Source organism: Bombus pyrosoma, linkage group LG16, assembly GCF_014825855.1.
Source record: "Bombus pyrosoma isolate SC7728 linkage group LG16, ASM1482585v1, whole genome shotgun sequence".
NCBI classification, from domain to species: Eukaryota; Metazoa; Arthropoda; class Insecta; order Hymenoptera; family Apidae; genus Bombus; species Bombus pyrosoma.
In genome coordinates, this window is record NC_057785.1 from 6575717 (window position 1) to 6603514 (window position 27798).

The 27798-nt window shown below is 38.6% G+C and overlaps 3 protein-coding genes across 8 annotated transcripts; all 3 read right to left on the reverse strand.

The window, feature by feature from the left end:
• Nucleotides 1-1238: 1238 nt before the first annotated feature.
• LOC122576780 (uncharacterized protein F13E9.13, mitochondrial) lies at nucleotides 1239-3810 on the reverse strand. Its single transcript, XM_043747543.1, has 7 exons — nucleotides 3398-3810; nucleotides 3216-3295; nucleotides 2963-3045; nucleotides 2752-2892; nucleotides 2474-2673; nucleotides 2253-2380; nucleotides 1239-2180 (listed from the first exon to the last, which is right to left on the reverse strand). The coding sequence occupies exons 2-7, from the start codon at nucleotides 3289-3291 to the stop codon at nucleotides 1984-1986; spliced, it is 825 nt and encodes a 274-aa protein (XP_043603478.1). The 5' UTR covers nucleotides 3292-3295; nucleotides 3398-3810; the 3' UTR covers nucleotides 1239-1983.
• Nucleotides 3811-18697: 14887 nt separating this feature from the next.
• Nucleotides 18698-25250, reverse strand: LOC122576263. Of its 6 annotated transcripts, none has more exons than XM_043746311.1 (2): nucleotides 24978-25250; nucleotides 18698-24867 (listed from the first exon to the last, which is right to left on the reverse strand). In XM_043746311.1, exon 2 carries the CDS (start codon nucleotides 20914-20916, stop codon nucleotides 19228-19230), a length of 1689 nt encoding a protein of 562 aa, XP_043602246.1. In that variant the 5' UTR covers nucleotides 20917-24867; nucleotides 24978-25250; the 3' UTR covers nucleotides 18698-19227. The 6 variants fall into 6 exon arrangements, with proteins under 6 accessions (XP_043602246.1, XP_043602245.1, XP_043602249.1 ...); XM_043746310.1 differs by lacking the exon at nucleotides 24978-25250 and having other exon boundaries at nucleotides 18698-24536; nucleotides 24701-24843; XM_043746314.1 differs by lacking the exon at nucleotides 24978-25250 and having other exon boundaries at nucleotides 18698-23319; nucleotides 24167-24305.
• On the reverse strand, nucleotides 25244-26814 carry LOC122576265. The gene is made up of 2 exons (XM_043746316.1): nucleotides 25592-26814; nucleotides 25244-25528 (listed from the first exon to the last, which is right to left on the reverse strand). Exons 1-2 carry the CDS (start codon nucleotides 25781-25783, stop codon nucleotides 25244-25246), a joined length of 477 nt encoding a protein of 158 aa, XP_043602251.1. The 5' UTR covers nucleotides 25784-26814.
• Between the last annotated feature and the right edge of the window lie 984 nt (nucleotides 26815-27798).

Here is a 27798-nt window from a genome sequence, read left to right on the forward strand (position 1 = left end):
AACGCAAGAATAGAAAGAAGACTAAAAAGGAAACACCCAGCTGATCTCATAAAGGATATAAACTAAAAAACGCGAAGATGGCACCCCGCTGGGGGTAACCATCCACATGCTATTCAATCATATGTTATAACATTTTACCTAATGTCCCACTGGACAAATTGTAAAATTAAAAATAAACAATATAATAAAAAAAAAAATATTTGTTACTTATTTGCCGAATGTCCAGCTGGACAAATTGTAAAGTACAAATTAAATAATAAAAAAAATATATATTTGTTAATTTATGAAATACATCTATATTATTAAATATTTCAAGTTTTGTTCAATAAAAGTTATTGAGAAGATAACAATGAAATACAAAATACCGTCAGTTGTCCGTAGCGTTCAAATGTACTGGGACTTTTCGAACAAAATCTACACAATGCGACCGCGCTACTTGACTCTCAAACTGATATAGAGGCTTATTATTATGATGAAATATATATTTGCGCTAAATATCTTGTAATTTATATATATATAGTTTCAGATTTGTTTCAAACATTACCAATTGTTACGTCGCGTGGGACATCTGCACACCAGCCCTCGCTACCTGGCAGCCAACGGCCAACCTACAGTCTTCCCGATTCTCAATAGACCCCCGGACCCACCATAGAACGTTAATTTTCAGCTTCATTGTTTCCACACATGTTTGCCAGTCAAATTGCATGTCTGGAGAATCTCTAATTCTAGAAGTATTTTCAGTTCATGGCTGGGTCTTGGAAAAGTCCTTGAGTTTATTAGGCGCTCTTAAGAATCAGGGAGAAAGAGGACAGTCACCAGATGGGAAAAGCTAACACCAATATAATCATAATAATTAAGTCTCATAAGAGTGGTAGTAAAATTTTAAAATATTTTATATAACATATAATATACGTATTTGTAAAAGATTTCTATAAGTTCAAATTGATGAACTACTATAAACGTACATATGTTTGAGACGGTTTTCTGCGAGCTAAATTATTTTATAAATGATGCGTATATATGTATATATGTTTGTGTATAAACAGAATATTTATCAACAGTAGATGTGAACACGAGAACTGAATTTTCTTTGGCATGTTCTTTGTATCACGAGCACCGATTTCCACACTTTGGCACCTACTTACGTATATAAATTACGGTTTAGTATTTGCCACGAGTTTATATCATACTAAAATAATTTTACTATTTCGAGAGTAGAAATAAAAATATCAACAAAATCACAGAACCAGAACAAGTTTATTTATGTCCATAAATTAGCCATTTAAAAACTTGATGAGTTTTAATAAACTCGTAAAATTTCTTACAAAATAAGAAGAGTCCTGATGTCACGTCAACCTTGTATCAATAATGGGCTTTTTTTGTTTCCGTTTTGAGAAATTTATAGTGTTTCTCATTTTCTTCTCTCGTTTTGGATAAATGTGTCTTGGGAATGACAATAATCACGGATAAGTAAATGTATTTAGCTTATTGTAACAGCGTCTAAACACGTTGGATTCAAATAAGGATTTAAATAAATTCAATTTTTGTGCAAGTTTCATAGCGGACGAAATTAATTTTTTATACATTATTTTTGAAATTATTTAGCATTTATCTTTGATTCTGTATTATTTTGAGAAATTTAACGACTTTGCATGAAACAACATAATTTATAGCTGTATCATAATAAATTTGATTCCAGACCTCAGTTTGTACCCTTCTATCAAGTGTCTATTCATGCAATGTGTAGGACAGGTTTCATAAAACCGGTTACGAGTGTTTCCGTTTTATTCCGCTCATAATTAATTTTTTCAGTCATTTCTCTCGAATTTCCGATTATACAGCATTCATTTTATTAATAATAAGGAACGTAGAAAATTAACTTGTAGGTATGTACACAGTATATGTTTAATTAGAATTACAACTGGGTATAAAAATAATATTTAAAAAACATGATTTTTTAAATATACATTTTTAGTGCAATCATTATTGCAAGTTTTGCACGACTTTTAATTTTTCCATAAAGCTGCTCACCTTTTTTTTATCAATTCTATTTTCCCAAGTCCCACTGATTTTAAAATGCGATCCAACAATTACGGCGTCAGAGGATAAATAATCCTTTATATTGCTTTTTGTAACGCCAGAACCAATAAGAACTGGTATTTCACTATTCTGTTTAATCTCTGTATATAGTGTGATCTTTCATTATTAAAATTTTTATATGAATGTTACAATTTGACAGAATAAGGAAATACCTGTAAATGCTGATACATTAACTGGGTCACCGGTGGTAATCCCTGTCAGTATTATTCCATCTGCTAAGAAAAATTTTGCTGCTTTTACTGTCTCTGATAAACTTACATCAGAGGTGATTGCATGTGAACTATAGAAAAAAAACGACACAATTTTTACATTAAACTAAGAAAAAATCAAGCAAAAAGATGAGTTTCCCTTTTCAAGTATATTAATAAATTACCTATGCTTTTTTTTAACGTCAGCAAGAATAAGAATATCATCTGCATCAATTTGTTTTCTATATCTTAACAAAGAGCCAGCACATGCATCTGTAAAGCCCTCATCTGCAATATGAGAAAAGACAAACCCCTCTGCTCTGATAAATTGAAGATTTGCTGCCTTTGCTACAGCTATGGCTTCCTTGTTACATCCTGCCAAAATCTATTTCAGTTTTTGTCTCTTCTTTAATAAGTTATAGATTTTTCTGATATTTTATGTGATAAATTCTTTGATTCGTACCTGTATACCACAAGGTATATTTTCAGGTAATACTTTTCTTACTTCTGTGCAAATTCTGGTCATTATTGCTGTAGTTTCAGGAGTTAAATCTTTGGGCCTTACATATGGAATGTCATGCATATTTTCTATTAATATACCATCCTTAAAAGTAAATATGCTATATTAATAAACCATGAAACTAATGGCAGATGAATTATGTAATTAAACTTACAATATTGTATTCACTATAAGTTACCGCTTCTTTTATTGCATCATTTATAATTTCTTTGGTATTACCGCTATACAAAGGTGTTCCTGAAAAGTATCATTTTTCAATATCATGAGCCAATAATGTGCAAATATAAATAACAAATGAATCAAGTTCATTGTTCAAAAAATATTTTTCAACAACATATTTTTGCTAGATACTGTTCTGACGAATCCTTAAGTTTTACATATTTTTAAATCTAACGGAAATTTTATACCAGGTAATGCACCAACGTGTATCATCCCAATCACAGAACATTTTCCCTTTTTAAAAAAGTTATAGAATCGTGACATATTCCTAGAAAAGTTTTAGTTTAAAGTCACTTTCGCAAACTTTAACTTTAGTCACAAATATATAATCGAACTATATATTGTACGCTAAAATAACTGTATTCCTTACTTTAACTACGAAGTTTTGATTGAATAATCAGCTGTTTCGTATCGAGAGCACTGTTGCATCTTTGTTGGATATTTGAGTTTAAAAAGAGACGCAAGGAAGACTTGTAACAGTTAATTTCTATTGATTTGATGTTCTATATTTTTCACCAAACTTACAGTATATATATTTTTAAACGAATGCTTCAATTATTTGGAGCCATTTGTAAATAAATATTTATAAATTTCAGAAAAACATAGTATAGTTAGGTTAATTTTGAATAATTTTAACCTTGGTCAGTTCTCATAATTGACGTTTCATTTCTACGTGAATCAAATCAACTTTTAAGGATTTGGTTCCAGAGTAATTTATTTTCAACGTTAAAAGCATTTTTGCAATAAAATAATTTTGACAGAATGTACTTTATCGTATCCGGTGTATACAAAATATATTTAATTGAAAAAACATTATTTAAATTGTTGCAAGAGAAATCTAGGGAACTACAGTACGGAACGTGCGAAGAATTAGTTATTTTTTACGCCATCTACAAGTTTGGGGATAGATATTAAAGATTATGTGTCGTTCATGTCGATAAAGAAAAATTTGTGAAATTGGGCATTTGAAATCTATATTGCTGTATTTAGTCGTCGTCGTTGCATCTCGTTTGAGGTTGTAACATCATTGACTAAGGACAGGATAGACGTGAGATCAAATGGCACTTTGTATCTTAGGTTCTGAAACATTTGGAAAAAGATCTGAGCGCTTCTTATATCTTCTGGAATTTGACTATAATGAACATAGAAAATTTCACGAAAGAAACGTATTTTGCTAGTGACTTTATTCTGTGCTCAGTTGGTATACTCAATACAAAATATAATTTAAAAATCTGTGCACTTACAAAGGTGTGCACATAATACGAAAAATGGATTGCATGTTAAATTTATGTATTAGTTTGTGTATAACAATGAAAAGTGGCAAAGTTATCATGCAAAATACTTTCATGTGAAATACTTTTAAGCAATAATTTTCGATTAAAGTGCTAATGTTAGTTTGTAATAATTATGATAACTATAATACCATTTTAGTAACTGTTATATCCTGAAATAATTTCTCATAATTAGTATGATATGAAATTTTACAGCTTTAAACTTCTCGTAATAGGTAGTTTACCTTCTAACCTAACCTAGTGAAACTTCAAATCGTTCGAAGGATATCATTTAATGCGTAAAGTTTGATGCTTGAGCGTTCATGATAAAATGCTTAATCGAAGATTAATTTTATCATTTTTATTCTTACGCTTATTCTCCCTGTGAATATTGGAATTTTAAATTAAATAGGTCGGAAGTAATATGCTATATAGCCTCTGATATAAAACTTCTTGGACCTTCAAGTGCTCTCAATATAAAGCTTTCAAATTCCTATCTTAGCCCTTTGCGGACTACCGCCGCATATACGCGTTCCGTGTAAGCCATCAATTTGGCCGAGGAACTCATATATGCGTTTGGCGAAAACAACTGATAGAGTCGAATGATTCATATATGTGTGCCACGTGAACGCGCCGCTATGAGCGAGAAATTCATACTCATGTTCGGCGAAAACAAATGATAGAACCAAAAGATACATATGTGTGTAACTTTTTTATCCTGTGAAGAATCTGTGCATGTACATATATAATTATATCTATGAACGAAAAACACGTCTAAGCAGAAATGTGCGCTGACAATTTGAAATCTATCACGGCATGACTATCGCGACAGCAGCTCGGCGCCACGGTACGGTTCACTTCGAACCATCCCGTCCTCAAAGGGCTAATGAATAATGACAAAATTTTGAAGTTTATATGAATTTTCCTAACTAAATACTCGTCGTTCTATCTACACAGAGGAGATGAAATACAATAAGTTATTCTTTCAATATACTTTATTACTTTCGAAATTAGCTCCGTCCCTCTTCTTTCCTTTTCCTAGATCGATCATTGATTTTAATATTCCTATCTGTTTTATTATATGTTACCGTATCATGTATATAAAGGTAATGTATATCTGTAACACCGAGATCTGTTTTACCCTTATTTGAAAAAAACAATCTATAACATCTAGAAATCGATGATAGGTTACCAACAGATACGAATTATCAATCTCATCGTTACATGACTTGTAACAAAGTAAACTGAATATTTCACAGTCGGTTATGTCAAAAATTATACTAACTAGATAGCAAAACTTATCAAGCTCTATATAACGTAAACACTTATTCTCGAACATCCGATATGAATGTTGATAAAGTCTTTTTCTATCTTAAATGTCTCTAACATTTGTTTACATCCCGACCAAGAAGTTTCTTCGTGCCGCAGTAGGAGGTCGTGGCGACGCGTGGCAGCGCGACGCCGCCACCTCTCGTGGTTCCCCCGTTTCGCAGGTTTTGTTGTGACCGCGGTGGCTTTGACGACAGTTGCGCGTGATTGCAGTCAAGCAGTGCGGTCTTACGGTTCGCTTCCATCGCGAACAATCGCGTGTGCCGGCCCTTCGATTGTTCTTTCGTCTCAACACCCTCATAACGATTATTTCCAATCCCTTTGCAATTATTTCCACTCAAATTATTCCCACATTCCTGCCCATAGTTTCTCATATTTTGCCAGAAATTTTTTTCAAATCTTTTCAAACATCCTCAAGCTCAAGAAAACACATTCATCCGCATAGTGGCCTAGAATCTTTTAATCTCTTTGAGCTTTCCGCTCAAACACGTGTTCGTGAAAACGGGGTTATGCGAGTTTTCTGCACTTGCTGAAGCTAATTTATCACGATGACACTTCCGTATAAAGTAACGCCAGATTTCCGAGTGGTTCTGCCGGAGAATTTGATGATGTTCAGACTTGGACAATGCTGGTGATGTGTCCGTGCTAAAGCCTTAGGTGACAAGGGTCTTTGCGAACATTTTTACTCTCAATAGACAGATTTTCACGTGGCTATACAACGATTCTCAGCAGCAGATTTATCTGATTGCTATGGACAGAGCTATTTTGCCGATTTAATAAGTGGACAGAATTCTTTTAGATACTCAATCGGTCACTGTTTGATGACCTCAATTCTGATTAGTGTCTACAGTGAGGTTCTTCGAAGTGACAAATCTTTTTTAAAAATAAACAACAGATGTAACTCGGGCCTACCCTTATGAATTATTTCAGATCCTCCTGATGACCTGCTGTAGACAGCGAGGTTTTTCAAATTCAGCAACTAGTTTTACAACAAAATACATCGAATGTAATTTGGTTAGGGTCGATTGATTAAGATTTTTAACGGTCCTAATGGAGATTTAATCAAATCTTTTAAAGCAGGAGAATCTACGATGATCCTTATAATGATTTAACGGATAGTTAATGGATAGCGAAGTTTTTGAGGTTAGTTTGTTCAAGAACGAAAGACACTGAACTGAAATTGTTCAGACATAGCTAAAGTTCTAGAGGAGCGGTTCCGATTATAGTCTGCAATCGAACAAGAGATAACTTGACTTCTCTAACTGAGTAATCTTCGACCACAGTTATTCTATTAAGTGTATAAGTATGTGAAGAGGAAACTGTGCGTTGAATAAAGGAACCAGTGCTGCTCTTAATTAAAGCAATCGATCAAGAAACATTGAGCAACTGAGAAGAGGATATAGGTAAATGATTCCCTCGTACAACTAAAGATATATCGGTGTCTTCGTCTTGCAATGCGTTTCAAACATCAGCTCTTTTATAGATTTTACGATACACTATGTTGCTTTCGTTTCCGTTTATCGATTCTTAATCCTCTTCGAGGCAATCTGTTCCACGATCAGAATTAATCGGTGCAATTAACATTCTACACGATTCTGAACGTAGAATTTGATCAAGAAATTTATTCTCTGACTTTACAAACGAATTTTATTTTTATCTTTAGAAAATCGAAATTATTCCAATCGCCGAGTTACTCTTTATTGACTCTGTGATTCTATAAACAAAACCTATTTTTCAATACTATAGTACGTAAATATTAACGAATCACTGTATATCCGATCAATTCGCGATATTATTGAGTTTAACTTGTTGCGACGAGGACACCGGAATTTCAACTTGCCTGAATTTATTGGTTCTTGCACGCTTTTCGTTGATTTGTCGATACCTCGAAGACCTGCAATAGTCACGAAGGAACATAGTCGCGCGTTCGCCAGGCACGTCACATTGTGAAATCTGCATTTGTCGGGCTTTCGCTGGGCCAAGTAGTTGGTCGCGGCCATCAAGCCCACAGTAAAATACCATCGTCCCATCACGTTTAAACGCTGTCCCATTCTCACCACCCTTTTGTCCACGACTTTTCTTTCACTATATGTTGGAAATCGCCTGGATGTTACTTTACAACTTACGTTCAATTAACAACTTCCTATGTTCCGCGTGTTAATTAATTAATCCTTTGCCCTTATGAATCAAATTGTAATTTCAACATTTTTCTTATAAGGGTTAAGACATGTCTGATAACTTTGCTCAACAATTGTAGAAATTGCAAGGTTCAGGAATATTTCCCCAATTTTCTTTGTCGTTTGTCACGTCTCTGTGTGCATGTATTAAAAATATCAGATATAATCTTCCCCGTACAAATAGTCGTTCACGTGGCATTTATTTTGTCAAATATTTCACCACTTCGACTCGACGAAATTCCTAGAATCGATTAGTTCCAGCACCTTGGAATTTCCACTGATTTTTGCGTCACGTTCATTATACCAAATTCGTCTTGTTGTCTTTGCTTCACTCGTCATTCAGCGTTATATTATCTAGCCAAGTTCTTCATCCCTGGGTTTTACTAGACTACGGTAGGTTAACTAGAAGCACGTTCGTTGTCGTACATTCACCTCCTGGCTCTTATTTATTACCTTTAATATGGCAAAAGTGGTTCCTTGGTTAACGTTGATTGAAGGTGGAGGCTACTTGAACACGCTATTGAGTTTAATTGAAAAGTAATGGAATTTCTCCAATATTGAACATAATTGAAAATCACTAAATTATACATTTTCAAATACTCTTGTTTCATTTGGACATTTATTAAAATTAGAACTTGTTACTTGCATCTTACAGTCTCCTCTCTACCGCCCCTGTAACTTTCATAAACAAAATTTATTAGAACCTCTAAAAATAACAGTGATGATAAAAAGAAAAAAAGTAGAATGATCAAAGACACTCAATTAATTCAATCAAGTTACTATGAACTGCATGACCTTCGAATCACCCTAAAAATACGTCGACATCTATCAAGCTTGCCACAACCAGAGTAAACCAACAGTTCCCTTTAAGTAACAAACGAGCACGTGAATCAGCCGATTGCCAGTCGACAAGCTGGCTATCGATCGTCCTTTCAATTCTTCCTCTTCTCTCTCTCTCTCTCCCTCTTTCTCTCTCTAATCTAGGAATATAAATGCAGAATTTTGATGGAGAGGGTTAAACGCCACGCTACGACCTTTGCTGAATGTTTCAGAAATACTGAAAAAAGACTTGAGTATAACATACACGTTGTAGGACAAAAGAAAGCTCTAGTGACAAGTAGTACAGAAAAAAAAAGAAAAAGAAACGCTACAATTTTAGAGAAACACTTGTAATTAAGGAAAACGATGAAATTATTAATAGACACGATATACAACACAAGGATCGTTGACGTAGCGCAGTTATTACATACAGCCATGAATTTTTTAGACTCTCGTCAGCCATTCCATGCGAAACATCGTTAGTTTGTGTCGTAATTTCGACAGATTATCTCGACGATGAATACCGACTTAAGGTAAAAGGCCGACACGCGATAACAACCGAAAGATAAAGAGTAACATTTTTAGAACAAAACGAGTAACCGTCGCGTGAACAAGAATCCAGCCAGCTATCTTTAGGCTAGATTTATGCCTGCGATTTGGTTTATGTCTTGCCCGCGGTTTAAATGCCGTTTGAACTCCCTGAAACCTGTCAGTCTTTTATTAGCCAATTTCGTTTCGCCGACACGTCAGTCTTGGAATAAATTCTTGCAAAACTTACCGATAAATCTCTCGAACGTAATTAGACCCGGAAGATCGGCAGCCTTTCCGTGGAACCTTCTGAAAAGCGAAACGAATGCTGCACGCGTAAGATTAGATGTTTGTTCACTTTGCTCAAAAAATGGAATCAATCAATTTGTAATTATCGTTAACACCGTTTCACGCTCGTTTCAAACAAAGGAATATCCCTATAGATTTTCATCAATTGTCATTCATATGTTGGATTATTTCATATTATTCATTTCATAGAATCTTCACCGATAGCAATACCAATACCCAAATACCGTCCTTCCATCCTTAACCTTCCCTATATTCCCTAAAAATAGCCAATTCCCTACTAAGTATCCAATTCGCAACTTGAAAAAGACAGTTCTCCCCAACAGTCTTCATCCCTTATATTCTTCTGACGGCATTTTTCAAGTGACGAATTTCCACAAATTCATATAGATATTGTCCTTATGAAACTGATGGAACTCCAGTCAGAAACTAGAGTCCCATCTTTGTCACTTTTGTATGTACATATATATATATATATGTACATATGTGTTCTACCCTAGTATATATAAGACAGCACGTACTCTCCTGCAAACAATACGTGTGTACGCAGCTTAAAAGCTTCCCCCATAACAAAGAGCGGTACTTCTGGTGCGTGGATACAGGATGGCGGGTTCTCATGGACGTTGAAGGGCCTAGCCTGACCAACATAAGAGGGGTTGTCGAATGGATATCAATGTGTTTGGGAGTTATTGTGGTATTATGCTATACTTAGGGTTATTCCAATTGACGAATTCTTCAGATAGGGTGAATACGACGGATCACACTGGGTTCTTTAAATTTGTATCAAAGGTCATCCGAGGTTATGATTCTTGCCATGCACGTTCACGAGATATGAGTATTATAAGGCAATAGCATTATACAGGTTGTCCCTAACAGTCATGGTACAATAGGAAGGGGGTTGATTCTAGTTGGAAAGACGGGTCGAGAATATAGAATCGAATTTTGTCCATATTACGCTTTCTTCGCGAGGAAATCGAGTTTGCAAATTTGTCAGATATACTTAAATTTGGATCATTTGGGATTGAGTAAGGGTGAATAATTGACAGAAGGTTGTCGCGAGCGTGAAATTAGATGGACTACGTGCAATAAAATCTTCTCAATGAATATGATAATTTGAACAATTTGTTCAAGAGGACAGGGTCTGTACCATTAATCGAAGAAGTCAGCTTGAGTCAGCGCAAATTTCTTTTTTCAGCACGTGTAAATTTGATCTCTCCAAAATCACTTCAAATAATATGACTCTCTCTCTCAACCTATAGAATCCTCCCACAGTCGGAAAATTTCGAAGCACTTGAAACGATAGGATAGTCTATAGCCACTTCAACATTATCCTACACGTGCTCTGAACTTGAAAAATAGCGAAGACACCACACCCAGCAGCTGGCCTAGAATACACACTATAAAGAGCATCATCCATTTTCCTTCTTTTCATATGTATACTATATTTCATGTCCTCAGTCAGCTACCAAGGTCTACATGTTTACACGTATCGAATTTTGTATATCTGACCTTCCAAGGAGATTAAAGGCATAATCGCGTAATTGTGCCATCTCTTAGTGGTATGCGCGTCCAAGAAATTTCCCTTTTATTGTAACGTTTTATACTCAAAGGGTGCACGTAGACCTTCACGACTGACTGTATATGTAACATATTTTCTCGTTCCGATTGGCATCACCAAAGTGATTATTGGCCAGTTATCCGGTAAAATAACAAGGATCGCTGCGCCAGCCGTTATATTTCATATTTTCACGTCTCTCCTTCTGCTATCCTATGTCTCTGTTGATGACAATCTATTGGAAGGAAATGGCCTGCTGCGGGGCCGGCCTATTTCGCTAACTACGTTAGACCATATTATATCGTTCGACCATCTGAAACATCCTGGCCCGTCCTATCACTGGCTTCCGAGAGGTGTTACGAAATTAACGAACCTCGATTATCCTTGGTTACGTTATTTTTGCCCCGAAGAAATGACGGCGTCGCTTCGTAAAACTATTCCCGGCTTTCGTCGCGTTCTTAATAGACGAGTCACTTGGCCTAAATGGCTCCAGATCAACGTATCGGGTTGGCCGAAAGATGGTTATTAAGGAACATTTTTTAGGCAATTGAATTGATCCATATCGAAAGCTTTTGCATTTTTGAACTGTTTATTTCAACTGTTCATATGTCGAACGAGTTAAAACTTCGCGAAATAGGTTAGGTTGGACCGCGGCAAGTCAACATTTCGATAACAATTTGGCGTTCGAAGTTTCGAGATTTTAGGATGAGTTTCAGTCTCCAATATACTAATGCGAGATTATAGGTTCTTTATGGATCAGTGTGCATTTTTTTTTTTTATATGTTTTTTTATACGTTTTTAATGTCCACTGTACTTCTCTTCTTTAGAGCTTGTAGTCAGTACTGAAATGCTTGTTTACGAGAACTTGGTGACGAAAAGCACAGTTCTTCGAACAGCTATAATATATATATATATATATTATAATATATACAGCTATTATATATATATATTAATTATACGATGAATCCATTAGTTTTCCTATGGATTAATCTTTCGATGTTTCTTCCTTTGAGCTACGTTTTGAACGAAATGTTTACGAGAAAATTGTAGATTATTAATCTTTTTACAAAAATACAAATAAAAAGATATGCACTGATTTAGTTTTTATTAGCACTCTATTTTCTTGTTATTTCTGTGTGTCGTAGAATATTATGATGTTTCACCTAGCGTATAACGGTAGCTTTATTTTCGTGTTTCATGAGTTTCGGTTTGTGTTACCAGGTATTACTACGTAATTTACCAGTCACCTGATTACCTGAGATGGTTCATTTTTGATAAAACAGTGTTTTTCTTATACTATCCTATGTAATTTAATATATTATTTTATGTAACCAAATGTACTACATTAGGTAACCGAATGTACTACACTTTTCTTTTTTTTATACGTGAAGAAATAGTAATGAACAGCTCGCCGCTCTCTCGTGTAGCAGTGTGGTAGTGTCAGATGACACTATGAGACCGAATGTAGTACACTATGTGTCAGGATGTAGTATACTATGTAAAACAATGTAGTACATTATGTAATCTAAAAATAAATAAAAATATGTAATACTATATTGTATTGTTACGCCTCGTCATCGGAAGTTACTTGCTACTAACTATTCGACCGATCAACATCTTGACTTGCTAGTCAATTTTCAATTTTTTTTTCTTTTTTATGCGCCAGGAGGGAAAATGTATTACGCATACCCAGCGGCTCGTATTTAATATACGTACCTCTGAGGTGGCAAGATGTTTCGGCCACCTTGGAGATTTCTGCTGCCCTCCGGAGCAGCTCCGCTCTATGTGTGCAGCAGAGGTCGTCTTCATCTCCTGTGCGAGTTCCTCGGGAACCCCGGAGACCCGACGACCCTCCTTTTCATCCCACGGGTCGTTTGGACGACGGCGGGTTTCTCTTTCTCCGTCGTCTCCCCGGTCTGCAGACTCCCTGCCCTTGTTCTTATTGGAGAGAGGTAGAGCCTCTCTCCTTATACGTTTAACGCCTGCCTGCACAGGCTAAGGAGCCGATTCCTTTTCCCCCCTTCCTCTCGTCACTTCCTCCTCCCTCTTCTCGTCGTTTTATTGGAGTGCGTATCATCTGGTCCGTACGGCCCTCATCCACTCAGGTTTCTGGGGGCCACCAACTCCTGCGGAAAGGATCTCACCCCCGGCAAAGCCGCTTACCGGGGGGAGTGCCCTCGACTGCGAGGTACCCCATCATCGCACACTTCTGCTTAGGGTTAGTGGTTTTTTATAGAGGTTATAATCCTCGCGGTCCAGCCAATGAAGGGAGGACCTCCGGCCCATTGAGACATGATTATTGGAATACGGTATTTGGGCTAAGGTTTCTCGGATCGCATTCCCGTACTGTGACTCGCCAGCGAGTCCACAGCCCCCTGAGGGATTTGAAATTGGGAGTAAAGAGGAGAAATAGGAGAAAGAAGGGAAAAGCCATGAACCCCGGCCTCCTTAGTAAGATGCCACTCCCAGTCTCGCGGCCCGGACCATGCCCGTTCCCGAGCCAGAGTTGTTGTTGCAGGTACGGCGGATTATTAACCAGCGACGATCCCGGGTCGAACCTGCGTCGTGTGATTTCAATGCCACGATGCCACCTTGCTCTCTTCCTTGGGAAGCGTGGGTCGCCATCCTTGTACAGTTGACATCTTCTTCCGGAACCACCAGTCACAGCTAGAGGGAAGAGTTGCGATAAAGGACTAGAACAAGGGAAGGGTGTTTAACAGGACCCACCGACGTGGAGGATACCAGCACCTTCGGGACCCATGCGTTGAAATCTGGAACAAAGTAAACGCACATTTAATCGTAATTGCTATGTATAACTCCAACATTCGTTCTCTAAATACATCACAAGACCTGTGTGATAGGTCTAATCTAGCCTCGCACCAAACTCATCTCAACTTCGATAATCTCTCCTAAATTTGTTTACTTCGGCCAAGTCGGATTGAGAATTAATCCACCATCAAATGCGCGATCAAATTAGCCTTGCAATCTGGATCACGTCCCCCAAAATTTACTCTGATTTTCTGGCGAGCTATTTCAACTAGATATTCAACCACTTGTTGAAAGTGTTACGTTTCTGACTGCAACTATGAAGAAATTGATCCAATCCCACGAAAACTGAGGTCGTCTCTTTCTTCTACGTATCTTCAAACCGCTTTGTTTGGAGAAGGAGGGCGGAGGAATCCTGGCCAGACACTCAGCGCAGTCTTCAAACTTGATCAACTTTCTCAATGATCTTTCGTGTGGAACTGAACTTTCTTATTTTCTTGCAATCTCTTCAACACGTTACAAGAAGTTTCTTCCGTCTTCTTCGTTTCGTTGTCAATCTTGGACGTTTATGTAAATTGAGGTTAAGTGAATCAATCGAATGTTCGATTGGAGGATCGATGAGGTTAGTTTGTCCTTCAGATCATTTTAAGCGGGAAATATGAAATATGATAAGTAAATAGTAAATAACACGAATTCATGTCTCTTTGAAGATAATTATGCAAATGGAATCTAAATATAAATCTTCATATCATAATGAGAATTTTTCTTTGAATATTTTAGTATCATTTGGGCATTTTAAACACTATTGTATATTCAAGCTTCCCACAAATGCATAAAAATTCGTAGCCTGCTGTTTGCTCGTACAATTTTCGGTGCTTTCTAAAATTTCAAACGAAGAAATACAAATGCAGATTTCACGACATATTAAGTTCGTCTTGCAACAGGTTCAGAGGTTCGACACTTTGAAAAGATTCGCGATTAGATACAGTTCTACGATTTCAGATGAAACTACCGGAAGAGGACGACAAAAGTGACTCAGCAACTACAAACTAACCAGTAATACACATCGGCCTTTTCGTCATAGAGTGACTAAAACTAAAATTATAAGAGTGATGTGTCTTTAAATAAATGTAATTTAAAAGTAAAATTCTCAATATTAATTAAAAAAGTGTTGAACTCTTGAAAGAATAGTTTCATAGAATACTTTACGTCTTGATGAAAATCTTCACTAATCTTCAATAAGTGAAAACCAGTGTGTGTCTTGTAAATATCATACATTTAACATTTTTGAAAATTACATAAGATCTACCAAATTCTAAAACTTCTCAGCGCCTTCACGATAATCCCTAGATAACTAGACTTAAAAAGTCACTAGTTCTCCTCTTTACAATTTCTCACAAATATAATCGAGTTTCTTCTGGAGGACCAATGCACTTGGCTTTTTCTACTTTTCACCTTTTCGAGAGTTTTCTTACCGACAACGAATTAGGAAGAGAATAAAAGGACCAAGAAAGAGCTTAGAATTGGGTTTTTCAATGGAAGAGTTGAAATAATTGTTGCTGATTTAAAAATTCGTAAACGGTTCCATTCTTGACTGCAGAATTTACGGGCGACTCTATAATTTTACGGAGCTTGGGGCCAAAATAAAGAAGACTTTTAAACTGTCGTTGCGAAATTGAAAGAAACTGCGTATTTATATTTTATCAAGCTCAGAATTTTTGTCGATGAAAAATTTTACTTTCGGGATGATCTCGAGTTCGTGATCACGAAAGAATCTCACAGTTTCAAAATTGGAGAAAGAATCTGATTAGTGAAATAAAATTTCGAAATAAAGAGAAGACTAAAATTAAGACAAATATCAACATATTATAAATATGTTAATACAAATATATCAAGAAATATAATTGATAAATATAAATATATTAAGAAATATCAGAAGAAAGATTCAATATGGAAGAAGGAAAATGGAACGAAAAGAAGTAATTCGGCCAACAATAAGTTCTAGATAAATAAATCAATTAAACAAAATCCTAAAATCGCGAAACTTTCGTAATTATGTTAATTCTACGACAGTTACATTTCAAAACTTAATTTTGCCGGAGTCTGTGAGCAAGTTGGAAAGGAAAATAGCAGAAAAGAGGAAGTTTATGGTCTACTGAGACATTCAGAGGATTCCTGGCAGTGCAGAGCGGAAATTCTCAAAGAGACCGTGCTTCTTGGGAAAGGAACGTTAAGATAAAACTTCCTCCGCAGTGAATCTGAAACTTGTTTCCTGTCGGGGCGTGTCTTCTTTCGCGCACTTCTAATCCTTGTGCATTCGCTGAAAAATTTTTCGAGAGAAACAAGTAACAAGGACAGAAATAGCAACAGGATTGGTGGAAAAAGAGGAAGAGAAGGAGATGATGAAGTCCGACGATAGGAAAAGGGAGATGCTTTCGAGACGGGCGTGTAGCGAAAGCGGGTCACATCCGGGGTCTCTGGGAACCGGAAGTGGACCAGGGGGCGGCACTGGTCATCTTTGGGGAAAGAGGAACCAGGGACGTACTTCGGCGCCTGTAGTAGGCCATGCTAAGCACCCGGCCATCATTCTCAGGACCAGGAGGAGCTGGCCTGTTGCGCCAATGCACTACAGAAGGTAGGGAACTTTTAATAAAAAAATTCAATATAGTATAATATTTTGATTCTGATATAATTTTATCTGTTATAATTTTGTATAAACAATTTTATTGAAAACTATAAAAATGTTATATATTAGAGAAAATTCTGATAATTCACAATTCCAGATTACGTTTACATTAATTACAATTAAATTGTAATTGCGACTTGGAAGAATTGTTAGATACGGGAATTAAATACAGGAAACAATTCTGATGATTTAGGATTCTTACTCTGAAGAAATACCAGATATACATATGAAATTCTAATTCTAATTTCGGAAAAGTATTAGATGTAGGAAAACATTCTGATGATATAGGAGGGCCACTAGATATAAAAAAAATTTTTATGGAAATTCATATACGAACATCGATAGATTAATTTTATAAAAAGCGTGAAACAATTTGTCGTACACTTTTAATTAGATACTACTTTAGTATCGTAATCGTGATCGCGCTTCACAAGCACGAGAGAAAGCACGATGCAAGCAGGTCGTTTCCTTTTCGAGGAGAAGTGGAAATAACGACGAGGGTGTCGTTATTCTACACGACTGCGCGCGAATTATCTCCTCCTGCGGCAAGCGCGATAATTGTGGTCTGTTTATTAACGAAGCTCGTACAATGGACCAACAAAGTGCCTTTCGTAATTCACCTTTTCTCCCTTTATTTTTATTCGCAATAACCAAATAAGTCTTTTCACGAGAAACTCTGTTAATTATTTAGGAGAATCGCTCGAGTAATTTCATTTGTCACGAATAATTTTTTTTTTTTAACCATTAAAGGGTATCGTATGAATTCTTCAAAGGGTAGAAAGATTGGTCCAACCATCAATTCTATTTATTTTATTACTCCATCTACTTCTTCCAAATTTTTCAATTGCAAAAATCTATTTACGAGTATCTCACACTTGAATGTAGTTTCAATTAAGACAAATAAATTTTTTCTGAAATATTTTTGCCTTTTTATTTTCTCTCTCTTCTAACGTAGGTTGTTTTCTTTTTATGCAATTTTCTAAGTACCAAATATTGTAAATTTCGAAGGATATTCTCATTCGAAATAAATGTAATAAGTCGCAGACGTGGTGCACCCACCGTTTCCAATATTCCGTTTCACCTGATCATCGATTTCTTTCCTCGAGTTCGTAGTTAATGACAAACGTTCACGGTATTACGGAGATTCGAACGCTCGAATCTTGAGCCAGTCAATCGATAAACTGGCAGACGTTGCCCTAGTGGGAATGTTACTCTTTCTTTCCCTCGAGCTAGTTATACTGCTTTGGAATTGTGTAAAGAGGTCGCATCAGTTGATTAAGCATTGCCATTTACCTCGTCGTGCTGCAAAATTTGCTTTTTTTTTTTATCGTCAAACGTTTCATTTCACTCGTAAAGTTTGGACGATGTTTTACGTTTCCGATATGTTACGATAATTGAAATATCGAGTTACTCCAGCTATATCCGCCCCATTAATAAATATTAGTATAGTAACTCTTATTACATATATAGAACGCCTAAAGGGTTGATTTTTTTTATTTTTCATAGTTAAAATTAATATTTCTATGAAATACCACGCCTAATGTATTACACTCTTCAACAGATTCATATTTTCAAAATGGACAATATTCATTGCTCCAAAGGCCTTGTCACGTATGTCTGGCCACAACGACCCTATTCTACTTAGCAGCTTATTCCACATATTCTTCAATTTTACTTTAGAACACGAACGCTAATCGAACGAACTATTTTCCTAATTCAGTTCCCAATGCCAGAAGCTATCAAACACGCTCAGAATTCTTGTTCGTCAAGTGAAAAGCAATTACGACATAGAATTTGAAGTGGAAACCCAGACCGCAGGTCAACCGATCAAAACTCGGTAACTGCAGCAGGTACATAGGGTAACGATACAATCAGCTTCCACTAAACGTGCAGTATAAGAGTATCAAACAGGTGCGGGTTGAATTTGGAGTTGGAGAACGACGATGAAAACCAATTATTTATCCAGCTCACTGCGTTAAGCCACTTTCCACGTGGAAACCAGGATGGGTCGTTAACAGCAACGATGAGATGGTGGATAACGCAGCACGAAGCTAGAACGAATATTCAATGCGTTGACTGGGCCGAAATTGAAACTGAAATGCCACGCTAACCTTGCGAGATTAGCCTAAGTTTTCTTCTATGTTGTCTGCAGGCTATCGCGCAACCTTTCCTCGAATTATCGGTGTTATTCTTGGGAAACGTTGAAGGAAAATTAATATACTGATAATACAAGTCCATTTTGGATGTTTTTAATCTTTATGCTGTACAGTCGTGGGATTATGATTATATCATGCTGAGGAAGGGTTGACGATGGGCTTTATTATTGGCTGTATTTTATTATTACTCTAAAATGAAAAATTAATTTTTTAAAATGAATCTAACAGTCCAAAATTAAGTATAATATTAGAAAGTAAATATTAAAGAAAATTAGGTATAATTAAAATAAAATAAGGTAAATAAAATTTGCTGCTCCTTCCTGATCAACTGAAATCGCCACTGGTCCCACGCCTCTTCGTCGGCGGCCCCCGAACGTCTCGGGCCGCCTGTTCAACTGCATCATCCTCCGAGACCGGCGCTCTCGGACGTTTATATTTCCGTCTAAGCGCTAACCCCTGGAATTTCAAGGGAGGAGATGCGGCCAGCACTCGGTACGGCTCAGTCACCACCGTTAGGGCGACCGTGCTCTCCCGGATGGTCTGGAAAAGCAAGTTTTGCGCTCGGCTCGACCGTCCTAGATTAGTTTGGAGGAGGCGCATCTTGTGTCTAGTCTCCTAGATGCAAGGCTTTGATGGCCTCCTCCACACCAAGCTCCTTGTTCGCAGGTGTAGAGGCAGGGATTCCTTGCGGCGAGCCTTTCTTCTTGTTCCCTTTTTTAACCGCAGACCCATCGGTTAGTTCCCTTGCTGTGACGGGTCCGCGGGTAGCTTCTCTCGTTCTTTTCCTTAGAGGGACACAAGACCATCCCCCCATCCTGTGTGCTGCCGGTGCCCCAAGCGCTTCGCAGAGCGGACATTTTGGGTTCGCTGCGATGCATTCTTTGGCTCGGTGTCCAGAGACGCCACACCTATAGCATAGATTCTCCCTGTCTACTTTCGAGGTGCACGACTTCTTCAGGTGCCCTATCTCCAGGCACCTAAAGCACTGGAAAGGTCTTTGTCCGATGGCTTCAATCTTTGGTACTGACCATCCGATGACCACTTTGCCTGCCTGGACCAGTTTCCTAACTGCCCCTACTGGGCATCGCGCACACACGGACGCGAGACCGTTTTTGGAGATGCAAATTTCTCCCAGCTGAATGTCCTCCGCCTTACATTCTCCTTTCTGCGCCAAGCTATTTCTTATCTCGTCTGCGGTGGCCGAGATGTCTATGTAGAGCACCCTTATTTCGGCAGTCCGGTAGGGTGCCGCCACTCGAATCACGTTCGGGTCAAGTACCTTGGTCAACCGTGCTGCGAGTGCGGCGGCCTTCTCCCTTTTTTGGTCCTTAGGCACCTTCAATATGACCCCTTCGGTCATTGCCTTCCTCATATTTAATCTTTCGATGCCAACCTCGGTCAGGTGGATGTTGTCCCTGGCCGTGGCCAGCACTTCCGCGTAAGATTTAGCTGCTCCTTTCTTGATCGTTATGGATACCGCCGATGTTCGCGGTTGGCGTGGAAGAGTCGCCTTTTTATTCCTTCTTTCCCTGTTCTCTGACCTTCGCTCTGGAGCTTTCCTCGAACTCTTCTCCTCTATCTCCGGAGTTATCTTCTTCGACTGTCTCTCCTCCGTTCTCTTCTTGTTCTTCTTCCCTGCTGCCTTTTCCCCCACGGTTTGCCAATCCATGGCAGCCGCCGCTTTCCCTTCTCCAGGGACTTCCATGGGCACTTGGGGGTCTGAAACTTCAGTCCCTGTCCATTTCTTATTCAGGACAGAGGAGACCACCTTTTCCCACTCCACATTCGAGTCTTTGAAGTACTCATTTAGTCCTCTTGTTAGAGTGGAACCGACCGTCTCTAGCTTTTGCTCGATCCCGCAGAGACACCTTGTCTTACTGTCCATACCCATTTCCTCCAACCGTCTTTCTATCGAGATTATGGGAAGTGACTTTACTACAATATCAATAGTGCCCATGATTATAGTTATCGCCTTCTTGCTGAATGCTTCAGCCTCCGTTTCATCGAGGTCGTTACATGTTTCGACCCCCATGAAGACTTCTGCCGCTCTCTCGATCACGTCCGCTATTAAGTACTTAAAAGGGACCTTGCGCGGCTTCTGCGCAAGCTCGGAAGCCTCGGGAGACCTGACGGGACTCCATTCTTCTTCGTCCGTCGTCTTCCTGGTTTGCAGACGCGTTGTATGTTTAACGCCTGCCTGCACAGACTCAGGAGCCAACTCCTCTTCCTCCCTTCCTCTTGTCACTTCCTCCTTCCTCTCCTTTTTGTTTTTTTGTTTTTTTGAAGTGCGTATCATCTGATCCGTACGGCCCTCATCCACCGAGGCTTCTGGGGGCCACCAAGTCTTGCGGAAAGGATGTCACCACCGGCAGAGCCGCTTACCGGCAGAGGGCTAATACCACCGGAGGGTCGCCAGGTACCCCGGGGTTGGCCGCTAATGACTGACGCACCCATCAGCCACCTTGCAGTGCCCTCGACTGCGAGGTACCCTATCGCCGCGCACCTCTGCTTAGGGTTAGGGATTTTTTATAGAGGTTATCATCCTCACGGTCCGGCCAATGAAGGCAGGACCCCCAGTCCATTGAGACATGACCAATGGAATACGGTATTTGAGCTAGGGTTCCTCGGGATCGCATTCCCGTACTGCGACTCGCCAGCGAGTCCGCAGCCCCCTGAGGGATTGGAAGTTGGGTGGTAAGGGAAAGGGGAGAAATAGGAGAAAGAAGGGAAAAGTCATGACCCCCGGGCTCCTTAGTAAAATGCCCCTCCCAGCCTCGCGACCGGGACCAAATCATGTCCCTTCCCGAGCCAAAGCTGTTGACGTAGGTCCGGCAGGTTATTAACCCGCAACGACCCTCTGGTTTTTTATGCCATGATGCCACCCTGCTCTTTTCCTCGGGAAGCGTGGGTTTTTAAGCCACATCACCATCCTTGTACAGTCGGCATTTTCTTCCGGAACCACCAGTCACAGCTCGAGGAAAGGGTTGTGATAAAGGAGCAGGACAGAGGAAAGGTGTTTAGGATAGCCATTGCTCCGTTAGCCACTGGCAAGCCAGCGTTTACCAGGACCCACCGACGTGGAGGAGGAGTTGGCACTTGGCACTGGTGGGCGTGAAAAGTGCAATGCCACACCAGCATCTTTGGGGCCCATGTGTTAGAACCTGGAACACGGTTATTTTCTAAGGTGAAGAATAAAGTTGACTTCGTTCTCGCTAAAGCGACTTCGTAGACATATTCCCTGGACGGTCCTCTCCGCTACGTAAGTAGAAGCAACTTCGCGTTGCCGAGGTTTACTAGGTTTACGAAGTTGAGCGGCGTATCGATTTTCAAGCATACACGACCAAGTTCAGCGGCGTATTGATTTTCAAGCACACGTGACTAGGTTCAGATTGCTAGCACGTGAGCGTGTAAACACAGGTGTATCGTAAACGCTCGGTTAAGAATTGATCGCAGGGGGCGCCTCTCGTATCGCACCAAATTCCCGCGATGGCCTTCCGTCAGATCGACTCTGCCATCAAAATGATTTCCCCTCTTTATTCGACTTTTTCGAATGTCTCGCTATTTTTACAGACGAGTACTTATCGGTCAGATTTCAGCAGATTTCCAGTTGACATTTAATCTCAATTTCGTATGATCGTACCAATTTGGTGCTTGCCTAATTCAAAAATTTTCCTATATACATTAGGGAATTTTAGATTCTATTGAATCCTGGTACTTCAACTTGAAATCAAATAATAGTTTGATAATAATTAATAGTCGTCATGTGATCGCCGTCTATATGCGGCACTCGTACCCACAGGTCATCTCGCGAAGCGAAATAGGTAATAATAAAACGCAGATCGCGTACCCTACAAATCAATGGGCTTAAAATTTTGACATATAATGCTTAAATTATACTGCTATTAAAACTTCACGATGTATACGTTGAGAGCCCTTCAAAATCATTCCATCGATATTCAGTAATTTACGATGATTCGATGTTTTGATTTCTTAGTGTTAGTTTAATCGTCCACCCCTATTTTGTCGGTAATCTTTGGATGGAATTCCTTGACATGACTTATAATGGGAGAAATTTGGAGACATGGTTGGCAGATGAAATAAAACATATCTGAAAAAAAATAAAATGATAAGATACAAAGAAATTCAAATTTCCCCATCATTTTATGTAAAAAATTAATTCTGCTGCGCTGTTGGTAAATTCTACAATTCTTCGTGAAAATTTGTAACGTTCTTCCTTACTGATTAGGCGATATTATAGATTCCGCATGAAGTAGTTTTCTATTGACGATAAATCAGAAACCTGTTTTACTATCAGTCAATTTGAGCTTTATCGACGTTTTTTTTACATTACCTGTCTGCGGTCAAACATAACTCATTAATATCTCTATTTCTTCTTACTTTCAGGTAAGTCGAATAACGTGAACTTTTTGTGCGTGCAGTTAAATAAGGTAAGTTTGCATGTGTACAGTTACTTATACTCTAGATTAAGGAACATAATATACATTCTTGCTAATTAATTCAAGTCGTTCAAAATATTCAAAATGTTCTCAATTCTCTTGTTTATCCTTCAGATTAAGAAAGAGAATAAATTTTCTTATTAATTAATGAAGGTCATAAACAAAATGTTTCGCAAACATCTATTATTCGTTATTGTAATTCCTCTGCTCCCCTGAACCATAGGACTTGTGCTCGTCATTTGCTAAAAAAATAAATTAAAGTATCAATACTTGTATTGTAATCGTAAATCGAAGGTGAACGAATGAAATGATATGAATGTAAGCTAGGCTTATGACATGAGTATGATAGGCTTCTTCACCAATAAAGTAATGATAAAATTATAAAATAAATGAATGTCTCAAAAACGAACGCATCAAGACTCATAATGTACATCCTTTTGATTCATAAAGACATATCAAACGTACTGATAAAATTCTTCGATTTTCTTCTGGGACACCCTTGAAGCAGTTTCTAGAAACGCTAAAGTCTCTAATCAACAAACTCCAACAGATTCGGTACACACACACTTCATTATGTAATTTCATAGAAGCTCCAAACAGTCGTCATCAGGCCATCCCCCAAGTACAGCAATCAAAGTGACATAAATCACGTGCAGCTATTCATTCTAATAATCCCCTAATTCGAATTAATCGCTATTCATTCGTCAATATGATTATCATACAGCAATATGTCAAGTGTCACCTGGCAGCTTTTCAATATTATTTGCCATGGGTACTGTTCTATAGGACGTGATTTACTTCGATGTTTAATGAATTGGCAATTCATTGGGTAAGCAGTCTAGTTGGCCAGTGGCGTGTAATTAGCGGTTATTGTAATAGCGAATAGAGATTGAACAACAGAGAATGACCGTTGATTAAACATTTAACATGATCGTGCGAATTAATTCCAGTGAACTTTCTGTAAGCTTGTTTTGACGTTGGATCCGATAGCTGACCACATGAACAATAAGTTCACATGACAAAATGGTTAACTCTAGTTAAACAAGTTTTTTTTAAATTCTTGTGTCAAAGTATTCGATCAATGCTCACCTTAGACAATTTCATCAATATTCTCTGCCACTCTATATATATATCCGGCGTGAAGTAGCTGGCGAAGCAGCACACGTGAGTTGGAAAGAAATTATTATTTAGTCAATACTCGAGAAGTTTCTACGAGATTACATATTAATTCTAGTAGCTGTAAGATACTTGTAGAACATCTGAGTAGCTTTATTGGCCTACAAATCATTGAAGGCCTGATACCTTCAATAGTCCTAATAGTTTCAACGATTGTTCAATTTGCAATCTGCGATGCTTCGAATGGTCCCCATTATTCATCGTGGAAGCTTAATGCTCTTAGTAGATGGAACAGTAAATCCTCTTACTGCCATGAAACTAATTGCGTGTATCCATATAATTCCTGATAATAATTATTTATAATAATAGTAATTATTCACAACAATACGTAATAACAATTATCTTTAAAATGACTATGCATACTAATATTCCTAAAACAAGTATCCATTATTCATAGAATGATTTTCTATTATATTATAGTAATTATCTATGGCACTACACGCTTACTATCTTGGCTACCAAAAGTCAGCAAGTTCGTTTAATCCTCTAGTACCATTGATCATGTTGAAAGAACCTGCGGACATTGGTCAAAGGAGCGTCACAGTTGGCTTCAAACGAATCCGTGATCAGCAGAAAGCTTTCAGCAGACTTGTCGAATAGGTTAGCCGATGTGTCTGCAATTAAGTTACGGCTTGGTATCGATCTGTTTTATGGTCAGTCATCAATCTGCTAGCAAGTAATGTGTGCGTTCCAGGGGCCGACCTTTTGGTCGACCGCGCCATACCTCGAGTTAGAAATCATACTGGCTTCGCTTCAAGGTTCGTCGGGTATGAGGGCCGACAGCATCGCCGCTACGGTGGGCCGCCAGTTGGAGGTATCCCCTTGTGGCTTTCGCAATGTGAACATCGTCTCTTCTCTCCTGAGTTTACCCGTCACCGTTTCGTAGACAATCCCCCAGGGCTTTTTGTTTCCTTCTTCCGTTGCGAAGTCCCGCCAGCTCTGGATCGCCATTTTCGTGCATTCCTACCTGGTTTGCCGGTACAGCAGCTTTTATTGTTCCCTCGTTGCAGGGCCCTTAGACCCCTGGTACTTCTTTCTTGCCCGGTAGGTGTCTCTATTTTCTCGTGTGACCTCCTGCATCCACCATGGTACGCATCTATTGTGCCATTTCTTCTTTGGAATGGCCGCGTCGTAGGCTCTTAACAGGATTTCTTCGTGCTGTGCAAACGCGCACAGATTTCGTAGTTCACGCGGCAGTACTTTGTCATGTGTTCGTATCCTTGACATTTGTAACAGCGACTGATCGCTATATATTCCCTGGACTTTGCACGTATTCTAAGAAATGAATAATTTACCTGTCAACAATTTTTCACTTACCTGGGGGTGTATCTCAATTACCCAGTTGGTTTCCTCGTTGTGCTTGCGCCCCGTCCTGAAGCAGAACTTCATTTCTGCCGCGTTTTTTTTCAGCCTGTCCTGGTTCTGCTTCATGATACAGGCCAGTATCTCCTTCTCCGTCATGTCCCTTGGGATGTCAAATATTATCATCCGGAGTATCCGCTTGTATGGGATGCTGGCCCAGCTTCTCATTTTCTGTAAACACTTTAAGCTCTTCCGGCTTCGCCATTTCTACCATTAGACCGTTGCCGTTGATTTTTCTAACGGCACGAACTGGTATTTCTTTTTTACGAGGGTTTACGAGTGTAAACAGCGCACCCCGTGCTTCTTCACTCGTTTTTATCTGCCCATCCTCTGCTTCAGGCTGGATTATAAACACGTTTTTCGGTAGTTTTACCGCCGTCTGTACGACCTTCTAGCAAGTCATCTTAACGACTGTCTCAAGTCGTTTGCTGGTTTCTAGCGACTTGCTCACTGCGCACAGAATCGCGCACCCTTGATTCTTTGTTTCGTTTGCATCCTGCTCTAACTTTCCTGTGAGATAGCCGTTCTGAAGCAGAAGCTCTCTCCCTCCCTTCCAGCAGGCTTCGCATGTCCTTGAAGTGTCTCACGATCGTTGTCGTTTGTTTTTTGTTAACTTTCTTGTTTGGGTCCATGCAGAATGCCAATACGTTCTTCTCTATTTCGCTAGCGTGTTCCCTTATTTCGAGAATTGGCCGCTCGTCTTCCTTTTCCTCGTTTTCCTTCACATTAGTTCGCTTCTTGCTTGTCACATTTTCTGGGCTAACACTGGGCTTTTCAGGTGCAGTGTTTACATTTTTTGCAACTGTCGCGTCTGTCACTGTTTCAGACTTCTGTGCTTTGATTGGTTGCAGTACCACCTTTGCCTCCATGGCAGACGACGTCTCTACACGTGTAGTCATTTGGGAAACGGTTGCCCTCCGCTAAGTCCAGCGGCATACTGATTTGCACTCTTACGCACTATGTCCAGCGGTGTATCGTTTTACAAGCATGCGCGATTAGATTCAGCGGCGTATTGATTTTCAAGCATACACGACCAAGTTCAGCGGCGTATGGATTTTCAAGCACACGTGAGTAGGTTCAGAGGCATATTGTTCTTGACATTCGCCCCTGAACCTCGACTCTTTCGAATGTCCCGCTATTTTTACAGATATGTACTTATCGATCCCAACGGCTTTCAAATGAGATTCCAACGGACTTCTCGTTAATATTTAACCCCAATTTCGTATGATTGTACCAACTTGGTGTTTGCCTAATTTAGAAACTTCCCTATGCACATTAGGGAATTTTAGATTCTATCGAATCCTGGTACTTCAACTTGAAATCAAATAATAGTTTCACGCGGATTTTACTTGATATTTAATCTCAGTTCCTCTGATTGTACAGAGGATTGTTCAGTATTTATGTAGAGAAATTGTTGTCCCTGCTAGGAAATTTTTCCATTTTCATTGGACTAGGGTCGTACAACTTCAGATGTAAATAATAATACCTAGTGATATTTAACTTGTTTTCTGCGGTTATAGGGAGTTCGAGCAGCAATATGGCGTAAAATTTATGGCGATATTCAGTAATTTATGATGATTCGATGTTTTGATTTTTTAGTGTTAGTTTAATCGTTCACCCCTATTTTATCGGTAACCTTTGGGCGGAATTGCTTGACATGACTTATGATGGGAGAAATTTGGAGACATGGTTGGCAGATGAAATAAAACATATCCGAAAAGAAATAGAGTGATAAGATACGAAGAAATTCAAATTTCCCCATCATTTTATGTAAAAAATTAATTCTGCTGCGCTGTTGGTAAATTCTAAAATTCTTTGTGAAAATTTGTAACGTTCTTCCTTACTGACTAGTCGATATTGTAGATTCCACATAAAGTAGCTTTCTATTGATGATAAATCAGAAATCTGTTTTACTATCAGACAATTTGAGCTTTGTCGACGCTTTTTACATTATCTGTCTTCGGTCAAACATAACTCATTAATTCTCTTGTTTATCCTTCAGATTAAGAAAGAGAATAAACTTTCTTACTAATTAATAAAGATCATAAACAAAATGTTTCGCAAACGACTTATTAGCTTACAATAATAGACTATTATACAGATATGAATATAGATTGAAATAACTTCAAGAAACAACATTTTTTGCTCGATCTTCTTCTTAGTTGACTTTTAACATTCAATCC